Here is a 25,561-nt window from a genome sequence, read left to right on the forward strand (position 1 = left end):
ATTATAGATGTTTCATAGAATTATGAGATTATAACTAAATGCCATCTTAGATACATTTGCTAACAGTGATATTAAATCTAAGAAAAAAGCAGGCCATTATGGCAAACATGTTATGAGATTAAAAATGTAAACTCTGATGTCAAGGTTCCTAATTCATATTCTGACTCCACCACTTACTACTTGTGGTGGAGAAACATTATTTTCTCGGCCCCAATTTTCTTATGCGTAAACAGGAATATTAAGAGTCCTTACACTTCATACAGTTGTAGTGAAAATTAAATAACATATGTGATATGCTTGATATAATCCCTAATAATTATAGCAAGTAAGTAAGTTGTAACAGAAAAAGTTTATTTCTCTCTTTGTCTCATTAAGATAACCAAGCTTAAGAAACAACAGCTGGAATGGCCTAATTCAGTGTATCTAAACTTTATGGTCTTAGAATCCATTTACATCTAAGAAGAACCGAGAAACACAAAGCAGCTTTTGCTTACACAGGTTACTTCGATCTGTATCTGCCAAATTAGAAGTCAAAACTAAGGAAAAATTAAATTATTAACTTATTCTAGGATAATAAGCCAACTATATGTTAACGTAAGTGATGTCTGTTTTGAGACAGTCTCACTCTGTCACCCAGGCTGGAGTGCGATTTTACGATCTTGGCCCATTGCAACCTCTGCCTCCCAGGCTCAAGCAATCCTACCTCCTCAGCTTCCCAAAGGGCCAGGTGTAAGCCACTATGCCTGGCCTAAGTTTTTTTTTTTTGAAACAAGAGTTTCAATCTCATTGCCCAGGCTGCAATGCAATGGCACGATCTCAGCTGACTGCAACCTCTGCCCCCCAGGTTCAAGCATTTCTTCTGTCTCAGCCTCCCAAGCAGCTGGGATTACAGGCACAGGCTGGTCTCGAACTCCTGACCTCAGATGATCCGCCTGCCTGGCCTCCAAAGTGCTGGGATTATAGGCGTGAGCCACCATGTCCAGCCTTTCCTTTTTTTTATTAAGGATAGCTATATAGGCTGGGCATTGTGGTATGCACCTGTAGTCCCAGCTACTCAAGAGGCTGCTGAATGGCTTGAGGCCAGGAGGTCGAAGCTGCAGTGAACTATGATTGTGCCACTGCACTCCAGCCTGGCTGACAAAGTGAGACCCTGTCTCCAAAAAAAAAAAAAAAAAAAAAAAAAGAGTCACTTTTTTTTCTTATGTTGGGAGAAGAGTAGCATTGTATATTTTTTGCAAATCACTTTCATGTCTGGTAGACCATCTAAATTCCTGTTTTGTTTTTTTTTTAGTCAGCTTTCACAGGCTGAATGAATTTTTTTTTTTTTTTTTTTTTTTTTTTTTTTAGACGGAGGCTTGCTCTGTCACCCAGACTGTAGTGCAGTGGCACAATCTCAGCTCACTGCAACCTCCACCTCTCAGTTCAAGCGATTGTCCTGCCTCAGCCTTCCTTACCTGGGATTACAAGCACCCACCACCACATCCAGCTAATTTTTGTATTTTCAGTTGAGATGGGGCTTCACCAGGTTGGCCAGGCTGGTCTGAAAATCCTGATCTCATTATATTTGCCCACCTCAGCCTCCCAAAGTGCTGGGATTACAAGTGTGGGCCATGCTCCTGGACAAATTTTTTTAAATTCTATCAAGTGGATTCTGACAGAAGAATAAATTCTGACATGTGCTTCTGCATTCAATCTGTTTTATGTTATTTTGAAGTCTATGGAAAAAACCTGATCTCACACCAGGAAAAAGCAGGAGTATTTTAATATTCTTTCCTAAATAATGGGCATATATTTTTAATTGCACCAAAATTCAATGAGTGCTAGTTTTTAAAACTTAGGTGCAATTTCTAATCTAAAACCAAATGAATGAACTTCTCATATGCTGTTACATTAAAATCAACTGACCTATACTGCATTTTAAATATATCTTTCATCTGTCCATGATTTTGTAGTATCATGCATTGGTCACCTGAAAAATACTGGCGCACTGTTAACACAGGTCTTCCTTGACACATTTCATTATACAACATCAAAAATCTTACCTGGGCCAGGCAAGGTGGTTCATGACTTGTAATTCCCATACTTTGGGAGGCTGAGGCAGATTGATTCCTTGAGCCTTGAAGTTTGAGACTATCCTGGGCAACATGGCAAAACCCTATCTCTACAAAAATATAAAAAATTAGCTGGATGTGATGGCACATACCTTTATGCCCAGCTACTCGGGAGGCTGAAGTGGGAAGATTATCTGAGCCCAGGAGGTCGAGGCTGCAGTGAGCGGTGATCCCACCACCGCACTCCAGCCAGAGTAAACAGTGAGACCCTCTCTCAATTTTTTTTTTAAATCTTATCTGTTCATAGCTCTACTGATCTCATCAGAAAAGTCTATTAAGTATTGGAAGGTTGTCAAATTCACAGTGGTGGTTACAAGTGCCCAAAATTCTAATTTTCACTTGAAAGCTGTAATTATTTTTTTTTTTCTTGGTGTCAAAGTCTTGCTCTGTCACCAGGCTGGAGTGCAGTGGTGTGATCTCAACTCACTGCAATCTCTGCCTCCCGGGTTTAAGTGATTCTCCTGCCTAAGTGTCCTGAGTAGCTGGGACTACAGGCGCATGCCACCATGCCCAGATAATTTCTGTATTTTCAGTAAAGACAGGGTTTCACCATGTTGGCCAGGATGGTCTCAATCTCTTGACCTCATGATCCGCCCACCTCGGCTTCCCAGAGTCCTGGGATTACAGGCATGAGCCACCGCACCTGGCCCATGAAAGCTGTAATTTTATCATTGGCAACAGTTTTCCATGAAATGAGAAGCACAATCAACTATTTTTTGATACTGTATCTTGTAAATATCCAAGCATAAATAACCAGTTTATCACTTCAAAATGGTGATGCCTGAAAAAAGCGGCTATTTGAGCTTGCCACTCACTGACACAAGTCTTTATTAAGACCATTACTGGACAATTATGCAACAAAACTGCTTTATATGTGCTTCTCATTTTATCACACAGAATATTAAGAAGATGTATACTCAAAAACCACTTAATTTAAAAAATTTTTTTTTGCTGTTTCATCAAAGACATTAAGTAAAACTGGCATTTTGTCTGTTTTGAGAGTACATGTTGCAGAAGAGCCCAGTTGTTATTATTAGTACAGTTTGGTACCACTACCTTGATTTGTGCTAAGGTGCCAGCAGTAAATCAATTGTACAATTCACTTTGCTTATGCTTATAATCCCAGCACTTTGAGTGGCTAAGGAAAGAGCATTGCTTAAGGCCAGGAGTTCTAGACCAGCCTGGGCAACACAGTGAGACCCTGTCTCCATGAAAAAAAAATTATTTACAATTACAGTTTACGTTTTCACAATTGGTGAAAATGTATACAAATAAGGGCAAAATGTATCTTACTATAATCTTATGTGTTCACTGGGGCAGCACTTTTAATTTCCTTCAAGAGCTTTCCCTTTGCATTCACAACTTGGCTAACACCTTCCTTGCAAAGCTTAATCATTTCTAGCTACTAATTTAAAGTAAGACATGTAACCCTTCCTTCCACATGTTCCTTAGAGGCCACTGCAGGATTACTGACCTAATTTTCAATATTTTCATATGTCAGAAAAGAGGAAGGTCCATGGGGAGATACAGGGGAATGGTCTTTCAGTGGATCAGTCAGCACACAGTATATTTTATTAAGTTTGCCATATTACATGAGCATGGCACTCCAAAACAATCACAGTAGTAAGATCAAAGATAATTAAAAGAATTATAAAGAGACACGAAGTAAGCACATGCTGTTAAAAATGGTGCCAAAAGATTTGCTTCATTCAGTTGCCACAAACCTTCAATTTGTTAGGGGAAAAAAAAAGTTATCTGTGAAGTGAAATAGACTGAAGTGAAATAAAATGAGATGTGCCTGTATAAAATTCCTTCACCTGCAAAATAAAGGGAAAAAAAAAGCATGTGCTACTTCAGAGAGCTCATATAGAGTTAAATGAGATGACTTATTTAAAAATTTTTTTCTTTTGAAGAAACAGGGTCTCCCTCTGTTGCCCAGGCTACAATTCAATGGCATGATCATAGCTCACTGCACCAGTGAACTCCTGGCCTTAAGTGATCCTCTTGACTCAGACTTCCAAAGTTGTGAGCCACTGTGCCCATACAATTTAAAGGATACCCACTGGCATGTATATGGTAGGTATATAATAAACCACTGCTACTATTAAGACCTCTAAGAGTAACTGTCTAATAATAAAGGTCAAAATGAGGTATAATACTTCAACAGCAGCTGAATTAATGACAGAATAATAGACAATTTCTCTGACTTCAATCCTGTATTTATACAATTTATAACATACTTGAATAAATTTTTACCATGTGTAATACATTACATTCCCTTCTTAGAATATATGAAAACCAAGCTTTAGTATCTAAAAATTTATTATATAAGCTTGTTTAATATTGAGATAGTTACATATAATTTTGAAAGTTCTATTTGATGCTTTCCAGCAGAAACCATACAACATCAAGGGTACTGAATAGGTTTTTCTTAACAAATGACTTGTCTATGAGGGAAATATGAGACAAATGAGAAAATAAAATAATCATAAATAAGACACACATTAAGACATCAAGGTTGACAAAATCCTCCAAAATCTTGTTTAAAAAATGCAGATACAACAAAGATGGGTGGCAGGCACATAAGTATCTGTTATATTGTTCTTTATAATCTTCCATATGCATTAATTTTTTATTAAAAGATTAATCACTTGCATTAAAAAAATGACAGAGACCTCTTGGGTATTGCAAATTGGAAATAAAATTGTAAAATATAATCCAGCTCTATCTGATAAATAAAATATAATCCAGCTCTACATATTCAGATGTAACATCTATTTAAAAATAACTCTTATTTCATCTTAATGGTTAACTTCTATATAAGAAAGGTAAAGGACAAAGACAATACTAACAAGGTTAATCATGAGATACATCAGTCTGAACTGAGGTCAAAGGCACATAATTGTCTAAATCCACATAATTGTCTAAATTCTCCACTTATATCTAATAAAACCTAAAAACTGTTAAGTAATTCCAAAACCACCTGATACCGGTAAAAGATTCTTATATTTTATGAATGAGTAGCAAGCACCAACAGTGAGTTAGATGAGATACAGTCACACCCAAAATAATACTTATTTTAACTGTACTTTTTAAATGACAGAGAGTAATTTCAACAAGACAAGCAGTATGGCACTCAGCTAGCTATAATAGTGTACTTTCTTTATCCAAATAAACACAAGAAAAGCTTTGCTTTGTATTGTTCATTATGAGAAACTGATTTTTCTTTTATTTTTAACTAAGGAGATAAAATTCTGAAAATGCTACGGTTGCTGCTGCAAAGTATGAATATTGAGACTGAGGGAGGTGAGAGAGAAAGAACTAGTGCAAGGCCTAACAAAAGCCCTGTACACTGGGTATGGCTAAACCCTGAGTATGAAAGCACTCTTTGTCTTTCTGGTCAATGGAAGGCCTTTCAGTTTCCCAGTATATCATAAAAAATAAATAAATAAAAGTGGAAGAAGTGGGAGGATGGGGAGTTCTGTCTCTTTAGGGGATATCTCCTCAGCTGCCTGGCTACAGTAAGGATGAAGACCGCATGGACACAGGAAAGCTTTCCAAGCATGCAGCTACTAGGTCTTTTTTCAATACAGACCAGCCAAAAAAAGGATTCCCGTGCCCTACTTTTACTACATTTCATTTCACTCTTAAACAAAATTCCAGGAATTGCATTTTTATTTCACACTGGTCCTTGCAAACTAGTTCACTGAGAAATCTACAGAGGACATAATGTCTTCTGGCTTGCAATTTGGATTCCAGCAATGATAATCCCACTCCTTTTATGAGAAGACAATAGAAAAGTTATTAAGAAATTTCATTATTTTGTTTAGGTATTTTTCAAAGTCTACATAACCAAACGCAGTTCTCTATGAGGTTAACAGTTCGGTCTCATTAAGCACTTCACATATGAACAAGTAATACAGGTTCATAACCAGAGACCTCCGTATTTCAGTATACTAGTAAACCCTCAGCGTATGGATCATAACTATTTTCCTCATTGCCATAACTTAACCAACTAAAATGCAATTAATGAAAGAAACTGTCACTGTTTAATTGTATTTGGTTGATAACCCACTGTGTGATATCTGTGAAGCTACAGGTAGCCTAAGACATCATTTCCTTTGAGGTTCTAAACAAAAAAAAGGCTCATTCTCTAGTATTAAAATTAGAAATAGAAATGCAGGTCGGGCACAGTGGCTCACACCTGTAAAACCCCATCACTTTGGGAGGCAGAAGCAGGCACATCACTGAGGTCAGGAGTTCAAGACCAGTCTGGCCAACATGGTGAAACCCTGTCTCTACGAAAAATACAAAAATCAGCTGGGTGTAGTGACGGGTGCCTGAAATCCCAGCTACTTGGAAGCCTAAGGAAGGAGAATCCCTTGCACTTGGGAGGCAGCGGTTACAGTGAGCCAAGATCATGACACTGCACTCCAGCCTGGGTGACGGAGTGAGACTCCATCCCAAGAGAAAAAAAAGAAAAAGAAATAGAAATGCTGAGAGCTGAGCACAGTGGCACATGCCTATAGTCCCAGCTATAGGTGCACCAGGATCATACCTGTGAATAGCCACTGTACTCCATCCCAGGCAATATACTGAGAACCAAACTCTATTTAAAAAAAAAAAAAAAAAAAAGGAGAGAAACAGAGAAGAAATGCTGATTTTCTTTAAAAAATACATACATAAAGTTAATATATCCTCATTACTGGAAATCTCTTTTTAAAAAATCCAACTTCGTGACTGAGATTTTAAAGTATGTATATGGCTGACTTTATGTTAGAATTTGCTTATAAGACAAATTAAATAGCAAAAAAAATACATTTTAATAATTGAAGATTATTCTGAAGGCTATCGAGTTTTTAAAAATTTTGTTTATAACACTACTTTAACAACTACTGGGCCAGGCGCAGTGGCTCACACCTGTAATCTCAGCACTTTGGGAGGCCAAAGAGGGTGGCTCATGAGATCAGGAGTTCCAGACCAGTCTGGCCAAGATGGTGAAACCCCAGCTATACTAAAAATACAAAAATTAGCCAGGCACGGTGGCGGGCACCTGTAATCCCAGCTACTCAGGAGGCTGAGGCAGGAGAATCGCTTGAACCCAGGAGGCAGAAGTTACAGTGAGCCAAGATTGCACCAGTGCACTACAGCCTGGGCGACAGAGCAAGACTCCGTCTCAAAAAAAAAAAAAAAAAAAAAAAAAACGAACAAATGAATCCAATCTTCTTAATTTTCCTGGGTCATGATTTGCAAATGAATAATGTAGTTACAAAGGACCACTATATTTTCTGGAAATCATGCTGACTAGTGAAAGAAAATGGTATTTCAGTGATAATAAAAGTAGAAAGATACACAAGAATATAAGCTAACTTTATTTGGCAAATAAAAAGTAAATATTATGTAATTTGAAAAAGGACAAAGAAACTATAGATATAATCATAGTCTGTAGATCTGCAGATGGACTGTGCTGTTCACTCTAACATTTTTTTTAAGTATCACTAAATTATTGTTAAAGAAAAAAATCTGCCAGGTGCGGTGGCTCACACCTGTAATGCCAGCATTTTGGGAGGCCGAGGCAGTTGGATCACCTGAAGTTGGGAGTTCGAGAGCAGCCTGACCAACATGGAGAAACCCCATCTCTACCAAAAATACGAAAATGAGCCAAGTATGGTGGCACATGCCAGTAATCCCAGCTACTCGGGAGGGAGGCTGTGGTAAACCGAAATCTCCTATTGAAGGTCACACAGCTACATTTCCTTTATAAAATGACTACAGAGAATAAAATGCCAAATTCATATACAGTTTGCAACCTAATTTTCCTGGGTCATGATTAGCCAGCCTGGCTAATATGGTGAAACTACATCTCTGCTAAAAATCTGAAAGTTAGCTGGGCATGATGGTGCATGCCTGTAATCCCAGCTACTCGAGCAGGAGGCAGGAGAATCGCTTCAACCCAAGAGGCCGAGGCTGCAGTGAGACAAGATCATGCCACTGCACTCCGACCTGGGCAACAGAGTGAGAGAGACTCCATCTCAAAAAAAATATTAAAAATCTAATATAGTATTATACAAATACATAGGCTTCAGTAAATATGTCCTAACAGATCCAAGATACCAGTTTTAAGTACGCATACCCCAATTGATTGACACGGTTAGACTATGACACTGAATGTGAATCTCAACTCACATTACTTAATATGCATCTCAGTATAAGAGCACAAGTGTGAACTTTATTTTTACTAGCTTCCTAAGAAGTATGAAACATAAACTTAAGTCATACTTGAGCTAGAATTCCAGGTCTACCAAAAAGTTTAGTTTCCTAATGTGTAAAATGGTTTTTTGGGTGTTTTTGAGACAAGGTCTCGATGTCGCCCAGACTGGAGTGCAGTTCCATGATCATGACCTTCTACAGCCTCAACTTCCGGGGCTCAAGCAATCCTCCTACTTCAGTCTCGAAGTAGGACTGCAAGAGTGAGCTACTATGCCTGCTAATTTTTAATATTTTATACAGTGTCTCTACATGTTGCCCAGGCTGGTCTCAAATTCCTGAGCAATCATCCCACCTGGGCCTCCCACAGTGATGGGATTACAGGTGTGAGCCACCATGCCCAGCCTAAAATGGTATTCTTAACAAGACTGGCACCTAGTAGACATTAGTAGACGTTCAATAAATGGTAGCACAGTTATTATTAAAGGGGATGGCTTGTATATGTTATAATAAATGTAAATACTCCCTATATTATTTCAAACACAAAAAGCAGAGTTTGCAAGTGTAATTTAAAAAATTTTTTTTGTTTTCTGGATTTTTTTTTTTTTTTTTTTTTGAGATGGAGTCTTGCTCTGTCACCAGGCTGAACTGCAGTAGCATGATTTTGGCTCACTCCAACCTCCATCTCCCAGGTTCAAGCAATTCCCCTGCCTGAGTTCCCTCAGTAGCTGGTAATACAGGCGTGCGCCACCACGCCCAGGTAACGGGTTTTTTTTTTTTGTATTTTAGTAGAGATGGGGTTTCACCATGACCAGGATGGTCTTGATCTCCTGACCTCGTGATTTGCCAGCCTCGGCCTCCCAAAGTGCTGGGATTACAGGTGTGAGCCACTGCACCTGGCCCTAAAATGTTTAAAATAAATACATTTATATTTCACTTCCTTGATTTATGAATGAAATGATATAGTTAAACTTTAAGAAATATGAAAACTGAGGACTGGACCTGTGCTCACCTCAGCAGCACATAAACTAAAACTGAAAACTTAGTATTGGACCTAATATATGACCTAAATTATCAAAAATACGACCTGACCGGGAACGGTGGCTCACGCCTGTAATCCCAGCACTTTGGGAGGCTAAGGCGGGTGGATTACATGAGGTCAGGAGTTCAAGACCAGCCTGGCCAACATAGTGAAACCCCATCTCTACTAAAAATACAAAAATTAGCCAGGTGTGGTAGCACACGCCTCCAGCTACTTGGAAGGCAGAGGCAGGAGAATAGCTTGAACCTGGGAGGAGGTTGCTGTGTAACTAAGACTACACGACTGCACTCCAGCCTGAGCAACAGAGCGAGTCTCAAAAAAAAAGGCTAAGCACAGTGGCTCATACCTGTAATCCAAACACTTTTCAGAGGCCGAGGTGGGCAGGATCACATGAGGTCAGGAGTCTGAGACCAGTCTGGCCAACATGGTGAAACTCCATCCCTACAACAGTACAAAAAATTAGCCAGGTGTGGTGGCGCATGCCTGTAATTCTAGCTACTCGAGAGGCTGAGGCAGGAGAATCACCTGAACCTGGGAGGTGGAGGTTGCAGGAAGCCAAAATTGTGCTATTGTACTCCAGCTTGGGCAACAAGAGCAAAACTACATCTGAAAAGAAGACCACCTGAACACACTTTCACATCTCCATCTGCCTGTGTGAAACAACTCATCCTGGCCGGGTGAGTAATCCCAGCACTTTGGGAGGCCAAGGTGGGAGGATAACGACGTCAGGAGTTCAAGACCAGCCTGGCCAACATGGTGAAACCCAGTCTCTACTAATGATACAAAAAAAAATTAGCCCAGCATGGTGGCACACACCTATAATCCCAGCTACTTGGGAGGCTGAGGCAGGAGACTCACTTGAACCTGGGAGGTAGAGACTGCAGTGAGCCGAGATCATGCCATTGCACTCCAACCTGGATGACAGGGCAAGACACCTCTCAAAAAAAAGAAACAATCTACAAAAATGGGAGGGAAACCTTCTGGTTCCTTTACAATGAATCTTAACTACAACATTTATGTGTACATTGGCCATTATACACATTTCAATGCCTTCCAACCTTGAAGACTCAAAACAACTTGTAAGGTAAGTTACCTTACAGAGTAATGGGCTTAATAATAAGCTTATTAGGAAGCTAAGCAACAAAGAAGTTAGGTGGTTTTCCCAGGTTCACACACCTGGTGAGAGTCACAACACAGACTGAACCCAGGTCACCTGAGCTCCAGTCCCAACAAAGTCTATAGACACCATCCTCTAATTCCCTCTGGAATGAATTCATGTATATATAAACAATAAATGTTAGGACTAGAGAGAACTCTGCTTAAACAATGACACATATGAATATGAAAGAGTTTAGATGAGCTCTCAATATAGTATTTCTACCACATTACCTTCATACCATGCTTACCCTCAGATGGGCATTTTTCAAACTATGAAAACTTCTTTATACCAAAGAATAAATTGTATTACTAAGAGCAAAATCATGTGAACAGAAGCAAAAATAATTTCTATCCTTCCATATACTGGAAAACCAAAAACCTAAATGATGTAATTTATTTTTCTGTTGATTTTTATAAATTACAAGGTAAGAGAAAAGGAGAATTACTTTTTTTGCACATATATTGGAAAATTAGTTGCAAATTTAAACTTGATGCCTTTTAAATAAACATCTCCTTATCTCCTTTAAATAAAGCATCTCCATATGCTTTCACACACTGAATGTTTTAATAGCTTCAGCAGTTAGCACACCAATACAGAATAGGTCAAACAAGATCTTTCAGTTTGGGTGAATTCAAGTTCAACTACAATTCAATTATTACAGCCCAAACCAGTAATATTGAGCACTTTCATGTAAGAAAATAATGCAATTCAAATGTGTGAAAAACTCCTTCTCAATGCATTTAATATATAAGCTGGGGTCTTAGTTTGGGGCCAGTTTGTATTATGCATGTGAATGATGTATCATTGCACTTTTACTAGTAATAGTGCTGTTTTAAGCTAAACAGATTCAGATTCCAGCAAGACAGGAATCATGATGTCTAAAGAAGCTAGAGATATGTGAAAATCATGTACTCAGGCAAAATCACATGGTTGGAACAAGAATGCAAGTGTAATATAATTCGATCCCAATTAAAAGTAAAAGCCTCTGGAAAACTGCTATACAGCTTGACGGCCAGGCTTTTCCTCTTGTGTCTTCATTATCATTGTCATTTTCTCTTAATGGTAAATTATCAAAATATTTGAAAGTTGTAAGACATCTACCTAATCACAAAAGGATCTCCAATTTTCTTAATCTGCCCTAGTGAACAATGACTCTGAGACAGTGGTAGGCTTAAATAATACAAGACATAACACTGTGGGAAAAAGTTCATCAAAATAAAGAAGTGATGCCTTCAATACTTCAAACTAAAGTAGATCAGAGGGCGGGTGTGATGGTTCACATCTATGTAATCCAAGTACTTTAAGAGGCCATGGTGGGCAGATCACTTGAGGCCAGGAATTCAAGACCAGCCTGGCCAACATGGCAAAATCGTGTCTCTACTAAAAACACAAAAAGTTAGCTGACTGTAGTGACATGTACCAGTAGCCCAAGCTACTCAGAAGGCTGACGCACAGGAATTGCTTGAATCTAGGAGGCAAAGATTATAGTGAATCAACATCACACCACTGGATTCCAGCATGGGTAACAGAGTGAGACGGTTTAAAAAAAAAAAAAAAAAACTATTAACAGATCAGAGCATTTGAGCCAAAAATTTATCTTAAATTTTACTGGCATTACAGTTAAAATAAAAAAGAAAGAGGGAGCAGGAAAAGACAAATTGCACTGGACAACTTTTTAAACCACAGAAAACAAACTTATCTGCAGAATTCCTTTCTAGACTATGATCAAGTAAAATTCTGCCACATAGGTCCCATAAAAAATACAGAAATTTTGGCCAGGCGTGGTGGCTCAAGCCTGTAATCCCAGCACTTTGGGAGGCCGAGGCAGGTGGATCACGACGTCAAGAGATCAAGACCAACCAGGTCAACATGGTGAAATCCCGTCTCTACTAAAAATACAAAAAGTTAGCTGGGCATGGTGGCACGTGCCTATCATCCCAGCTACTCAGGAGGCTGAAGCAGGAGAACTGCCTGAACCCAGGAGGCGGAGGCTGTGGTGAGCCGAGATCGCGCCATTGCACTCCAGCCTGGGTAACAAGAGCCAAACTCTGTCTCAAACAAACAAACAAAAAAATACAGAAATTTTATTCAATGGCATAATTCCAGTGATGATGAAGAGCAAGCTTTAAATAGAAGGCATTTCTATGAGACAAAATTGCTATGGTACACACAGCCTTCGGATGGTCTATCTCCAGGGATCAATTTAGGAGGTGGAAATACATGATACTTTCTTCTTCAAATGTCTTAAACGTTGCATATGTCTCACTCAAATTCAAGGTGTAGGCAAGGCATGGTGGCACATGCCTGTAATCCCAGCACTTTGGGAGGTCAAGGCAGGTGGATCACCTGAGGTCAGGAGTTCGAGATCAGCCTAGCCAACATGATGAAACCTCCTCTCTACTAAAAATACAAAACTTAGGTGGCTGTGGTGGTGGGCGCCTGTAATCCCAGCTACTTGGGAGGCTGAGGCAGGAGAACTGCTTGAACCCAGGAGGTGGAGGTTGCGGTGAGCCGAGATCGCGCCATTGCACTCCAGCCTGGGTAACAAGAGCAAAACTCCGTCTCAAAAAAAAAAAAAAAAAAAAAAAAAGGCTTGTTTCATTTACTTCTATATCCTTAGCTTTGTTTGTTTGTTTGTTTGCTTGTTTGTTTGTTTTGAGACTGCATCTCACTCTGTCGCCTAGGCTGGAGTGCAATGGCACGACCTCAGCTCACTGCAAACTCTGCCTCCCCGGCTCAAGCGATTCTCCTGCCTCAGCCTCCTGAGTTGCTGGGATTACAGGCACGCCCCACCACACCCGGCTAATGTTTTTTCCATTCTTAGTAGAGACAGGGTTTCACCATGTTGGTCAGGCTGGTCTCCATCTCCTGACCTTGTGATACATCCACCTGGGCCTCCCAAAGTGGTGGGATTACAGGTGTGAGCCACCACACCTGGCCTATCCTCAGCTTTTAATGCAATACCTTATATACAGTAGGCATGCAATTAATGTTTGTTAAATGAAGGAACAAATGAACACATTCCTTAACCCCACTTGTGCATGAGGCCATCCTGGCTTCCTAGCAATAATAAACTAATAGATTGTTTTGAGGACTCTGGAATTCAAACAACAACTATCTTGTAACTACCATCTTACATTGTACTACCAGGCACTAATATTCAAGAAATTATCTCAGCTCCTCCAGCACAAAATGTGAGAAGAGTACAAACAACACACTTTAAAAAGTAACACAATAAAAAAATTATCTATATTAAAGACAGATATCTTATAAATTGCCTAATTCACTCCACTAGATCTGCCAATAAAGTAACAAAATATTACTCCTAACTTAAAATGCACTCACGGAAATAAATTCATGTAGTTTTGACTAGGTATGGTGGCTCATGCCTATAATCCCAGCACTTTGGGAGGCTGGGAGAGGGGCAAATCACCTGAGGTCAGGAGTTCAAGACCAGCCTGGCAAACATGGTAAAACCCTGTCTCTAATACAAATATAAAAATTAGCCAGGCGTGGTGACAGGTGCCTGTAATCCCAGCTACACGAAAGCCTGAAGCAGGAGAATCGCTGGAACCTGGCAGGCGGAGGTTGCAGTGAGCCAAGACCATGCCATGCATTCCAGCCTGAGTGACGAGAGTGAAACTCTCTCTCTCTCTCTCTCTCTCTCTCTCTCTCACACACACACAGACACACAAACACACACACACACACACACACACACACACACACACACACAGAAAGTTCCAACATTGTCAATTATGTAACTTTGCTTTGGTCATTATGAAGCTCAGATTCATAACTCCAACCTACATCCAGCAATTATCCAGGTTCTTTTGTCTTCATTTCTGTGTAACACTCATGGCTCTACCTAGCTCTTGAGTTATTTCTTAACTTCTATTCTTATGAATATTGTCTCATCGCCTTGATTTCCTAAATCTAGTTTTTTCACCTAGTATTTCAAGCATTTTTGTAATCCTTCCTGAAATTACAATTTTGAATGTTTCTTAGAGTGAAATTTGACACAAATTAATTCAAAAGATTACTATTAGATTTCTGTTTCTGCTTAGGAAAAAGAAAGCTGCAAAGACTATCACACTCACTCTAAAAAGAGAAAAGGCCACATAATATAAAATGGAACTTTTCTTTAGCCCATTAGGAAGCTGAACTTGCAAGGAAACAAAATGAATTGAATTCCAAAGAAGGACAAGGTCCTCCAATAAAGAACAGACGAACATGGCAGACCAAGAGAGAAAGAGATGGTTAGCTGTAATAAGAAAAATCTGGCTGGATGCACTGGGTCACACCTGTAATCCCAGCACTTTGTGAGGCCAAGGCGGGTGGATCATGAGGTCAGGCATTCAAAGATCAGCCTAGCCAACATAGTGAAACCCCTCTACTGCAACTACAAAAAAGTAGCCAGCTGTGGTGGTAGGTGCCTGTAATCCCAGCTACTCAGGAGGTTGAGACAGGAGAACTGCTTAAACCTGGGAGGCAGAAGTTGCAGTAAGCCGAGATCGCACCACTACACTCCAGCTCGGATGACAGTGTGAGACTCCATCTCAAAAACAAACAAAAAATCTGCTAAAAGTTTAATAAATTCCTAAAAATTAAAAAGGGGCTGGCATACCAGTTTCCGAACTGAGTGCCCAGACACAATGCTCTTGGTAAGTATTATATTCACTTGCAAGATCTTCACTACAGCCAGGCATGGTGGCTCACGCCTGTAATCCCAGCACTTTGAGAGGCTGAGGTGGGTGGATCACGAGGTCAAGAGATCGAGACCATCCTGTCAACATGGTGATACCCTGTCTCTACTAAAAATACAAAAAATTAGCTGGGCATGGTGGCGCGTGCCTGTAATCCCAGCTACTCAGGAGGCTGAGGCAGGAGAATTGCCTGAACCCAGGAGGCGGAGGTTGCGGTGAGCCAAGATCGCGCCATTGCACTCCAGCCTGGGTAACAAGAGTGAAACTCCGTCTCAAAAAAAAAAAAAGATCTTCACTACAAATCTCCACATGAGCAAGATCTTTACACATCTCGCACAGTTGCTCATGAGAAAGACTGGCCTCATGACAGAAACTGGAGAGTCCCATTTGATGGAACAGGAGTGCGAGAGGTAGATCCTCCACAGCTAGGAACAGGCACAAAGCCCAAATAGATTCCAAGGGTCCTTTCCTGCTATGAAGCAGAGGTCACTGTAGAGAAGGCAGCAAACCCTTTTCTCCTCTAGGACATTTCCAAAATCTACTGTTGTCAGGATGAAGAAATAACAACCTCCCACCCTAAACCTAGTGAGGAAGAGGATGGAAACTATCTTGGACCTAGGATCCCATACTGATACATCAAGCAGAAGTTTGCTACCACCAGGCAAGGGGTGAGAAATTCCAACCCAAGAATCACCACAAATATAAGACAAACACTGACTGCCACATGAGAGAGGGGAGATAACACTGACAAAGCCACATCTGACGCCCAGGTACATGAGGTCTTCCTAAGACTGAGGGTGGATCCAGATAACTGCCTCTAGCACAATCCTAGCACCTAGTACCAAGCAATGATATTCTACCAGTGTGGGTAAATTAGTTACCACTTTAAGACTCTAAAGCCAGTGGTACACGAAAAGTAATGAAAATAACAATAAAAATCCAAGCTAGAGCTAAGTGCAGTAGCTGTGATCCCAGCACTTAAGGAGGACAACGCGGGAGGATCACATGAGCCCAGGAGTTGAAGATCAGCCTGGGCAACACAGGGAGACCTCACCTCTTTTTTTTTTTTTTTTTTTTTGAGATGAAATCTTGCTCTGTTACCCAGGCTGGAGTACAGTGGTGCAATCTTGGCTCACTGCAACATCTGCCTCCGGGGTTCAAGCAATTCTCCTGCCTCAGTCTCCCAAGTGGCTAGGACTACAGGTGCATGCCACTACAAACAGCTAATTTTTTGTATTTGTTTAGGTAGAGAGGGGTTTCACTATGTTGGCCAGGGTGGTCTCGAACTCCTGATCTCAAGTGATCTACCTACCTCAGCCTCCAAAAATGCTGGGATTAAAGGCGTGAGCTAACTAGCTCAACTAAATACCCAATACTTGACGCTTACAGGCCTGAAAGAAGAAGAGGCATACCCATTTCCAAACATAAGTGTTACTTATCTCAGTCTCTACTGTTCTTATATACAATGCTTAACGCTTAATCAAAACTTAGAAGACACAAATATAGAAAAAACCACCTATAGGGAAGAGAAAAGAGCAATTAATACAACTAGATTCAAGGATAACACAGATGCTAGAAAAATGAAGACAGGGATTTTTCTGTAATTATGATTAGTATGTTAAAGGGCACAGTGAAAAAGGAGACAATGTACATGAACAGATGAGTAATTTCAGGAAGAAAAATTATTTTTAGATGGAATAATTTCTTTTTTTTTTTTTTTTTTTTTTTTTTTTGAGACGGAGTTTCGCTCTTGTTACCCAGGCTGGAGTGCAATGGCGCGATCTCGGCTCACGGCAACCTCCGCCTCCTGGGTTCAGGCAATTCTCCTGCCTCAGCCTCCTGAGTAGCTGGGATTACAGGCACGTGCCACCATGCCCAGCTAATTTTTTGTATTTTAGTAGAGTCGGGGTTTCACCATTTTGACCAGGATGGTCTCAATCTCTCGACCTCGTGATCCACCCGCCTCGGCCTCCCAAAGTGCTGGGATTACAGGCTTGAGCCACCGCGCCCGGCCTAGATGGAATAATTTCAAAAGCTAAATGCAAATGCTAGAAACAAAAAACAGTGGCGGCCAGGCATGGTGGGTCATGCTTGTAACTCTTCCATTTTAGGAGGCTGAGGTGGGTGGATCACCTGAGGTCAAGAGTTCAAGACCAGCCTGGTCAACATGATGTAATCGCGTCTCTACTAATAATACAAAAATTAGCCGGGCATGGTGGTGTGCGCCTGTAACCCCAGCTACTCAAGAAGCTGAGGTACGAAAATCACTTGAACCCAGGAGGCAGAGGTTGCAGTAAGTCAAGATCAAGCCACTGCACTCCAGCCTGGGCAACAGAGTGAGACTCTGTCTCAAAAAAAAAAAAAGACTCAATGGCCTTGAAGATACATGAAAATATATCAACAGAAATTACCCAAACTAAAACATAGGAAGGAAAAAACAAAAACAAACAAACAAAAATCAAGAAAAAGAGGTTCCACTAATATGGGAAAGCAGCAAATGGTGCAATATACATATAACTGGATTCAGAGAAGAAAAAAAAGGACTAAAACAAAAGAAATACTTGAGATAATGACCTAGAATTTTCCAGAAAAAAATTAAGAATTCCAAACCACAGATCCAGGAATTTTAGAGAAATCCTAATCAGGGTAAATATAAAACAAACCAACAAACACACAAGCCTGGAAACATCAAAGTCAAATAGCTTGAAGACACCAAGAAGAAAAAAATTAAAAATTACATATATACTTAAGAAGTAACAGAAGTCTTGTGAGAATTAACTTAAGCCAGAAAACAATTATTTTTACACTACTTTAAAAGAGTGTGTCCAGGCATGGTGACTCATGCCTGTAACCCCTGCACTTTTGGCAGCTGTGGCAGGAGGACAGCTTGAGCCAAGGAGTTTGAGACTAGCCTGGGCAATATGGCAAAATCCATCTCTATAAGAAATTGAAAACTTTGCCAGGCATGGTCATGTGTGCCTGTAGTCCAAGCTACTTGGGAGGCTGAGGTGGATCACCTGCGCCTGGGGAGGTCAAGGCTGCAGTAAGCCGTGATCGTATTACTGCACTCCAGCCTGGGAAATGGTGTGACCCTGTCTCAAAAAAAGATTTTTTTTTCATAATCAAAAAAAGAAAGAAAAAATGTGTTAACACAGACTTTTATATAAGGAAAAATATTTTTCAAAAATGAAGGCAATATAAAGATCAATATTATTAATATAATGTTCTCCATACCAAAGTAAAACTATTGTTAGATATTTTTACTCAAAACTTAATAAACATAGTCAAAGTGATACTGTCCTTGAAATGAGATATAAAAACTGAGAGATTCAAACATTTTTCTTAACATTCAAATGAAACTTTATCAGAGGTTCTTTCTCAATAGTGAAATCAGGGTCTCTTCATAGCTTTTATCTGTTTTTCAAAGAGTCATGCTCTGTCACCGAGGCTAGAGTACAGTGGTGCTCACTGAAGCCTTGATTTCTTGGGCTCAACCGATCCTCCCACCTCAGCCTCCCAAGTATTATAGCTAGGACCACAGGCATAATCCACCACACCCAGCTTCTATTTTATTTTTTGTACAGATGGGGTCTCACTATGTTGCATAGGCTGGTGTCAAACTCCTAGGATCAAGCAATCCTCCAATCTCAGCCTCCTAAAATGCTAGAAGTACAGGATGAGCTACCACGCCCAGCTTTCATAGCTTTTAAAACTTCCTTTTTTTTTAAACAGAGTATCGTCCTGTCACCCAGGCTGGAGTGCAGTGGAGTGATCTCAGCTCACTGCAACCTCCGCCTCCCAGGTTCAAGAGATTCTCCTGCCTTAACCTCCCGAGTAGCTGGAATTACAGGTACACACCATCATGCCTAGCTAATTTTTGTGTTTTTGGTAGAGATGGAGTTTCACCATGTTAATCAGGCTGGTCTTAAACTCCTGGACTCAAGCGATCCACCCACCTCAGCTCCCCAAGTGCTGGAATTATAAGTGTGAGCCATCGCACTCAGCCACAAATTTTTCATTATGAACATTTACTTTTGTTTCAAATGGAAAAATATCCTATTAAACAAAAATGACAATGTACCAGATTTAATTAAATAATGTTACACTTTACAGACAGGGCTGAGGTCAAGCACAAAGCCTTCTGAAGTCTTCTTTCTTAATGACTGTTGCCTATTGGTTTGGAGTACCATTGATTCCCTGTAAGAGCGTGAAGATGCAACAATCAAGGAAACACAGTCCTACCTTTCAGAGTGTTGAAAATCTAGGAGTAGCTTCTAACTGATAAATTCCACTCATTGACACTATCTCCAACAACTGAAGCTAATAACACACCAGGCTTTCAGGCAACTGTTAGAATTCAAAGGCCACAAATACTACAGTTTAAAAAATATCTGATATGCTAAGAGAGCACCCAGGATGATTCAAGGCACTTTATATACTCTAGTCTGCCCCATTATCCTAATAATGTAAGCATTGTTATTCTCATTTATAGATAAATAAGTATCAGGAGAATTCAGATGCTTAAAGGTCACCATCATTACAAGCAATGTTCTCAGTTGTTGAACTGTACTTATTGCCAAGATTTCCACCATGGATTTCAATGTCACTTGCTGCTTCTATGCTTACACCTAAATACAGCAAACAGACCACAGTTACTTAATAAAATCTCACATTAGAATTTTACTTCACTGGGCAAAATAATTTTAAACCATCTTATTCCTGCCCTTTATAAGATTAAAATCTTAACAGCTCAAAATATTGGGTATTAATACTGAGATTAACTCTTTCAAACTTCACATTCCTATATCTCAGTCATAATGAGACCTAATAATGCTCCAGAAATACAATGTTGGAACTAAGTTCAGAAAATACCTTACAGGCTGAAAAAAATACCCACATGACCATTGAGATTTAATAATTCTGATTTCTTAGCTGAAACAAAAACAGACACCTGGAAAACTCAGACATACATATGAATAAATATAGAAATATAGAAATACATTGGGCTGGCCAGGCAGGGTGGCACACGCCTGTAATCCCAGCATTTTGGAGGGACGAGGCAGGCGGATCACATGAGGTTAAGATTTCAAGACCAGCCTAGCCAACATGGTGAAACCCCCATCTCTACTAAAAATAACAAAAATTAGCTGGGCGTGGTGGTACACACCTGTAATCCCAGCTACTCAGGAGGCTGAGGCATGTGAATCGCTTGAGCCCAGGAGGCAAAGGTTGCAGTGAGCCAAGACTGCAACACTGCATTCCAGCCTGGACGACAGAAACACTCTGTCTCAAAAAATAATAATAATAAAAATAAAAATAAAAGAAATACAATGGGCTAATGAATCGCAAATTCAGGATACCAGTTACCTCTGGTGAAAGAGAGAAGCAAGTGATCAAGGAGGGCACATGCGAGGAACTTTATATTTCGTTTGTGAAGCCAGCTGATGAACGCACTGCTTTGCTATATTATAGCGTATTTTTATAGAGTACTATGCAGTATTTTTTATTTTTGTTTTATTCTCTTACAGCTACCAATCTCAGACATATATACAATATTTTAAAATAGAATTGTTTTAGGTTTTCAAACCAGATGTGTCACTTTACATCTGCCTAAACATAAAGATAAATTTCACATAAAACATCATCATATTACTATTATAGATCCTAAGAGAAGAAATATATCCCACCACATACACTAAATTTACACACAAATTCCATTCATGAGATGCAAATGCCTTTTGTAACAGAAGACAGTAAAACCCATTTTCATCATCTATACAATGAGGTCAACACCACCTGAATAGTTACAGCAGGATTATGAAAATTAAACATGGTAGGCCAGGTGTGGTGGCTCACACCTATCATCCCAGCACTTTGGGAGGCAGAGGCAGGTGGATCACCTGAGGTCAGGAGTTCAAGACCAGCCTGGCCAACAAGCTGAAACCCTGTCGCTACCAAAAATACAAAATTAGCCAAGTATGGTGGTGCATGTCTGTGATCCCAGGTACCTGGTAAGCTGAGGCTTCAAGAATCACTTAACCTGGGAGGTGGGGGCTGCAGTGAACCGAAATTGCACCACTGCACTCCAGGCTGGGCAACAAGAGCAAAACTCCATATCAAAAAAAAAAAAAAAAAACAGAAAAAATTAAATGGGGTAAAAAATCAATAGTCCACATAGAATATTTTCATCAAATATTAGTTATTATTACTGGCAAAAGTTAACACAGAAAGATGCAAAAATACGAGACTGTGTATCAGTATTCACTAAAACTAGAGTCCTCACATGTGGTCTTACTCCTGACAGTGTACGAATTTTCCCTGACTCCCAATTTGTAGAATAAGCCTGGGAATCAATTCATGCATAACTAATACAGGTCATATAACACACCCAAGTCCCAGCCATACAATCATGCCAGAGCTCTCTGTTCTAAGTAGAAAGACTTCTAACAGTAAGTATATTATCTACTTTATTCCTAGCATAGCCAGACCCTTATGAAAACAGAAACAAAGAACACAAAGAACATATTCCCTTGCCAAAAGGAGGAAAAAAAAAGAACATACTTCCTTAACTACATGGTTTAGTGGAAAAAATTGAAAAATAATAAAATGACAATACAGTGCCCAAATGCCTGGACAAAGTTACCCGCAGCTGTTAGTAGAGTAAATAACCCAAGAAGGAAATGGTAGGAACCATCACAATACTGACAGGTATTGCCTGTCATATAGCTCTGCCTCTTCATCCTTTCCCTTGCATCTCAATTCTGCTAGTTGTACTCCTTTCTAAAAGCAGACAGAAAACAGTATTTATGCTTTAATATATTACAGAACTGCACTGTTCAATAGGTAGCCTCCAAGAACACTGGGGCTATTGAACACTTGAAATCTGGCTGGTACAAGATAAGGTGTGCTGTTAAAGTATAAAACATACACTGAAGTGCAAAGGCTTAGTATAGAGAATGTGAAATACAGTAACTCACTGAGATTTTTATGATCATGTCTTAATAATAATGTCTTAATAATATTGAGTTAAATAAATATTATTAAAAATGATTTCTCCTGTTTCTTTTTACGTTTTTAATGTAGCTACTAGAAAATCTAAAAATACGGCCGGGCATGGTGGCTCACACCTGTAATCCTAGCACTTCAGAAGGCCGAGGTAGGCAGATCACCTGAGATCAAGAGTTTCAGACCAGCCTGGCCAACATGGGAGAAACCCCGTCTCTACTAAAAATACAAAATTAGCCGGGCATGGTGGCGCATGCCTGTAATCCCAGCTACTCGAAAGGCTGAGGCAGGAGAATCACTCGAACTCAGGAGGCAGAGGTTGCAGTGAGCCAAGATTGCACTATTGCACTCCAGCCCAGGCAACAAGAGTGAAACTCCGTCTCAACAATAACAAAGAAAATGTAAAATTACATGGGTGGTTCTCATGATATTAATTTGTTTTGCTTTTCCTTTTTTTTTTTGGAGACAAGGTCTCACTCTGTTGCTCAGGCTACAGTGCATTGGTACAAGCACAGTTCACTGCAGCTTTGAACTCCTAGACTAAAGTGATCGTAATGTGATTACAGGCATGCACCACCATGCCCGGCTAATTGTATTTTTAGTAGAGACAGGGTTTCTCCATGTTGGCCAGGCTGCTTTCAAACTCTTGACCTCAGGTGATCCGCCCACCTAGGCCTTCCTAAGTGCTGGGATTACATTCCAGCCTGGCGATACAGTGAGACTCCATCTCAAATAATAATAATAACAACAACCAAGCATGGTGGTGCACACTTGTAGTCCCAGCTACTCAGGAGGCTAAAGTGGGAGGATCACTTGAGACTGGTGATCAAGGCTGCAGTGAGCTACAATGGTGCCACTGCACTCCAACCTGATCAACAGAAGAGCCTGTCTCAAAAAAAAAAAAGTTAAATGTGAATCCCAGATTGAAACTTTAAAAATAATTATTAGCTAAATCTAACTAAATATAAATGTAATATTTTTTTAAAGTAAACAAAGAAAAGACCTATGTTGACAGAATTCTAATCACCTTGGGCACGTTTAGGTTTGACAATGATACTCATTAACCCAAAAATTAAAACCACAAGTCTTCTGAATTAAGTGACATGGAATAAAACTGTTTCTCCTCCTTTTGCATCGAATTACCCTAAAAATAGCCCATGGAAACATGGTTCATCAAAGTCAGACCACAACATCAAACCCTAAGCTTTTTCAAAAGAAACACAGAGGAGAAAATTTCAAAACATCCTGGAAACACCATTAATTGTATTAATGCAATCCATTTAAATTACCTGTCTGTCCATATTTATAGAATCAGTCCCCTGGAGCTAAAAGTCAGAGCTCTGGCTCTTCAATGTATAGAGAGAAGTCATAAAAATTAACTCAATAGGTACATGAATGACACTGACCCAAGTCCCACAAGAGTGACCTAAGGAAAAGGTGCAACAGATTTAAGAGTAAAAAATACACAAGTTCACTCTGGCCAAAACAGAGAATTCCTAAGCCCTCCTTCCCCAAAACCAAGAAGGTTGTACATGGCTGAGAAGGTTCAGCACAGACCAAAGGAAATATAAATAGCTCTTAATAGCGAGACATCTGGTGGGGTACAGTAGTTCACGCCTGTAATCCCAGCACTTTGGGAGGCTGAGGCAGGCAGATCACTTCACGTGAGGAGTTCCAGACCAGCCTGGCCAACATGGCCAAATCCAGTCTCTACTAAAAATATAGCCAAGCATGATGGTACACACCTGTAATCCCAGCTACTCAGGTGGCTGAGGTAGGAGAATCACTGGAACCTGGGAGGCAGAGGTTGCAGTGACCCAAGATCACACCACTATACTCCTGCCTGGGCAACAGAGCAAGACTGTTTAAAAAAACTAAAGATTTTAGGCCGGGCGCGGTGGCTCAAGCCTGTAATCCCAGCACTTTGGGAGGCCGAGGCGGGTGGATCACAAGGTCGAGAGATCGAGACCAACCTGGTCAACATGGTAAAACCCCATCTCTACTAAAAATACAAAAAATTAGCTGGGCATGGTGGCGCGTGCCTATAATCCCAGCTACACAGGAGGCTGAGGCAGGAGAATTGCCTGAACCCAGGAGGCGGAGGTTGCGGTGAGCCAAGATCGCACCATTGCACTCCAGCCTGGGTAACAAGAGCGAAACTCCGTCTCAAAAAAAAAAGAAAAAGAAAAACGAAGTGTGGAAAAAGATTTTTATTTCAAAAGAACTTTGTATTTTTTTTCCCACCAAGAGAAAAAAAAAGATCCTGCTTACTCAGTGATTACAATACTACAGTGTGCTTTAAGATAGTGAAGAAACAAGACAAAAAACAGATCCAAACTTGTAGGAGAGAAACAGTGCAGGGAACAGAAAAAGGTTTTTTAAAAATGTCTAATTAGGCCAGACACAGTGGCTCATGCCTGTAATCCCAACACTTTGGGAAGCCAAGGCAGGAAAATCGTTTGAACCTAAGCAAGACGAGCCTGGGCAACACAGTGAGACCCTGACTCTACCAAAAATTTTTTTAAATTAGTCAGCCGTGGCGGTGTGGGCCTGTAGTCCCTGCTACAAGAGAGGCTGAGGTGGAAGAATCATTTGAGCCTGGGAAATCGAGGCTGCAGTGAGCTGTTATTGTGCCACTGTACTCCATCCAGCCTAGGCAACAGGGCAAGACCCTGTCTCAAAAAAAAAAAAATTCTAATCAGTACCACAGAAAGAATATTTCCCTAATTTTGTTATAAAGAAGATTTAGCCTAGCACAGTGACATGTGCCTATATTCTCAGTCATTTCCAAAAAATAGAGATAGATATATATTACTGAAACAGAAAGCTACTCTAAAGGCTGAGGCAGGAGGATCACTTGAGTCCATGCACTTAAGACCAGCCTAGGCAACACAGTTAGACCTCATCTCATGTCGGGGGGCGGGGAAAGTATTAGAATTCTTAAAGTGACTAAAGGCCAGGCATAATGGCTCATGCCTGTAATCCCAGCATTTTGAGAGGTCACAGTGGGCAGACTACTTGAGCCCAAGAGTTTGAGAGCAGCCTGGGCAACATGACAAAACCCTGACTCTAAAAAAAATTCAAAACTTAGCCATTGTGGTAGCGTGTGCCTGCAGTCCCCGCTACTCAGGAGGTTGACATGGGAGAATCACTTGAGCCTGGAAGGTGGAGGTTGCAGTGAATTGAGACTGTACAACTGCACTCCAGCCTGAGTGGCAGAATGAGACCCTGTCTCCTCAAAAGTTAATTTTTTTTTTTTTTTTTTTTTTTTTTTTTTTTTTTTTTTTGAGACGGAGTTTCGCTCTTGTTACCCAGGCTGGAGTGCAATGGC

At 40.2% G+C, this 25,561-nt stretch overlaps 1 protein-coding gene across 17 annotated transcripts in view; it reads right to left on the bottom strand.

Moving 5' to 3' along the window:
• The window catches only part of EIF4G3 (eukaryotic translation initiation factor 4 gamma 3), a 371,563-nt gene that overhangs the window by 311,086 nt on the left and 34,916 nt on the right, over positions 1-25,561 (bottom strand). The window contains exon 1 of one of the 17 annotated variants that reach the window (XM_074380213.1): positions 2,043-13,061. The exons of 13 other annotated variants lie outside the window; for them this stretch is intronic. In XM_074380213.1, the coding sequence (XP_074236314.1) occupies positions 2,043-2,146 (104 nt within the window). In that variant the 5' untranslated portion in view covers positions 2,147-13,061. Of the gene's footprint in view, positions 1-2,042; positions 24,240-25,561 lie in introns of those variants that run through there. 3 more of the 17 variants (XM_074380202.1, XM_074380207.1, XM_074380219.1) reach the window with 3 other exon arrangements.

This window comes from Saimiri boliviensis, chromosome 11 (assembly GCF_048565385.1).
Source record: "Saimiri boliviensis isolate mSaiBol1 chromosome 11, mSaiBol1.pri, whole genome shotgun sequence".
In the NCBI taxonomy this organism is placed as follows: domain Eukaryota; kingdom Metazoa; phylum Chordata; class Mammalia; order Primates; family Cebidae; genus Saimiri; species Saimiri boliviensis.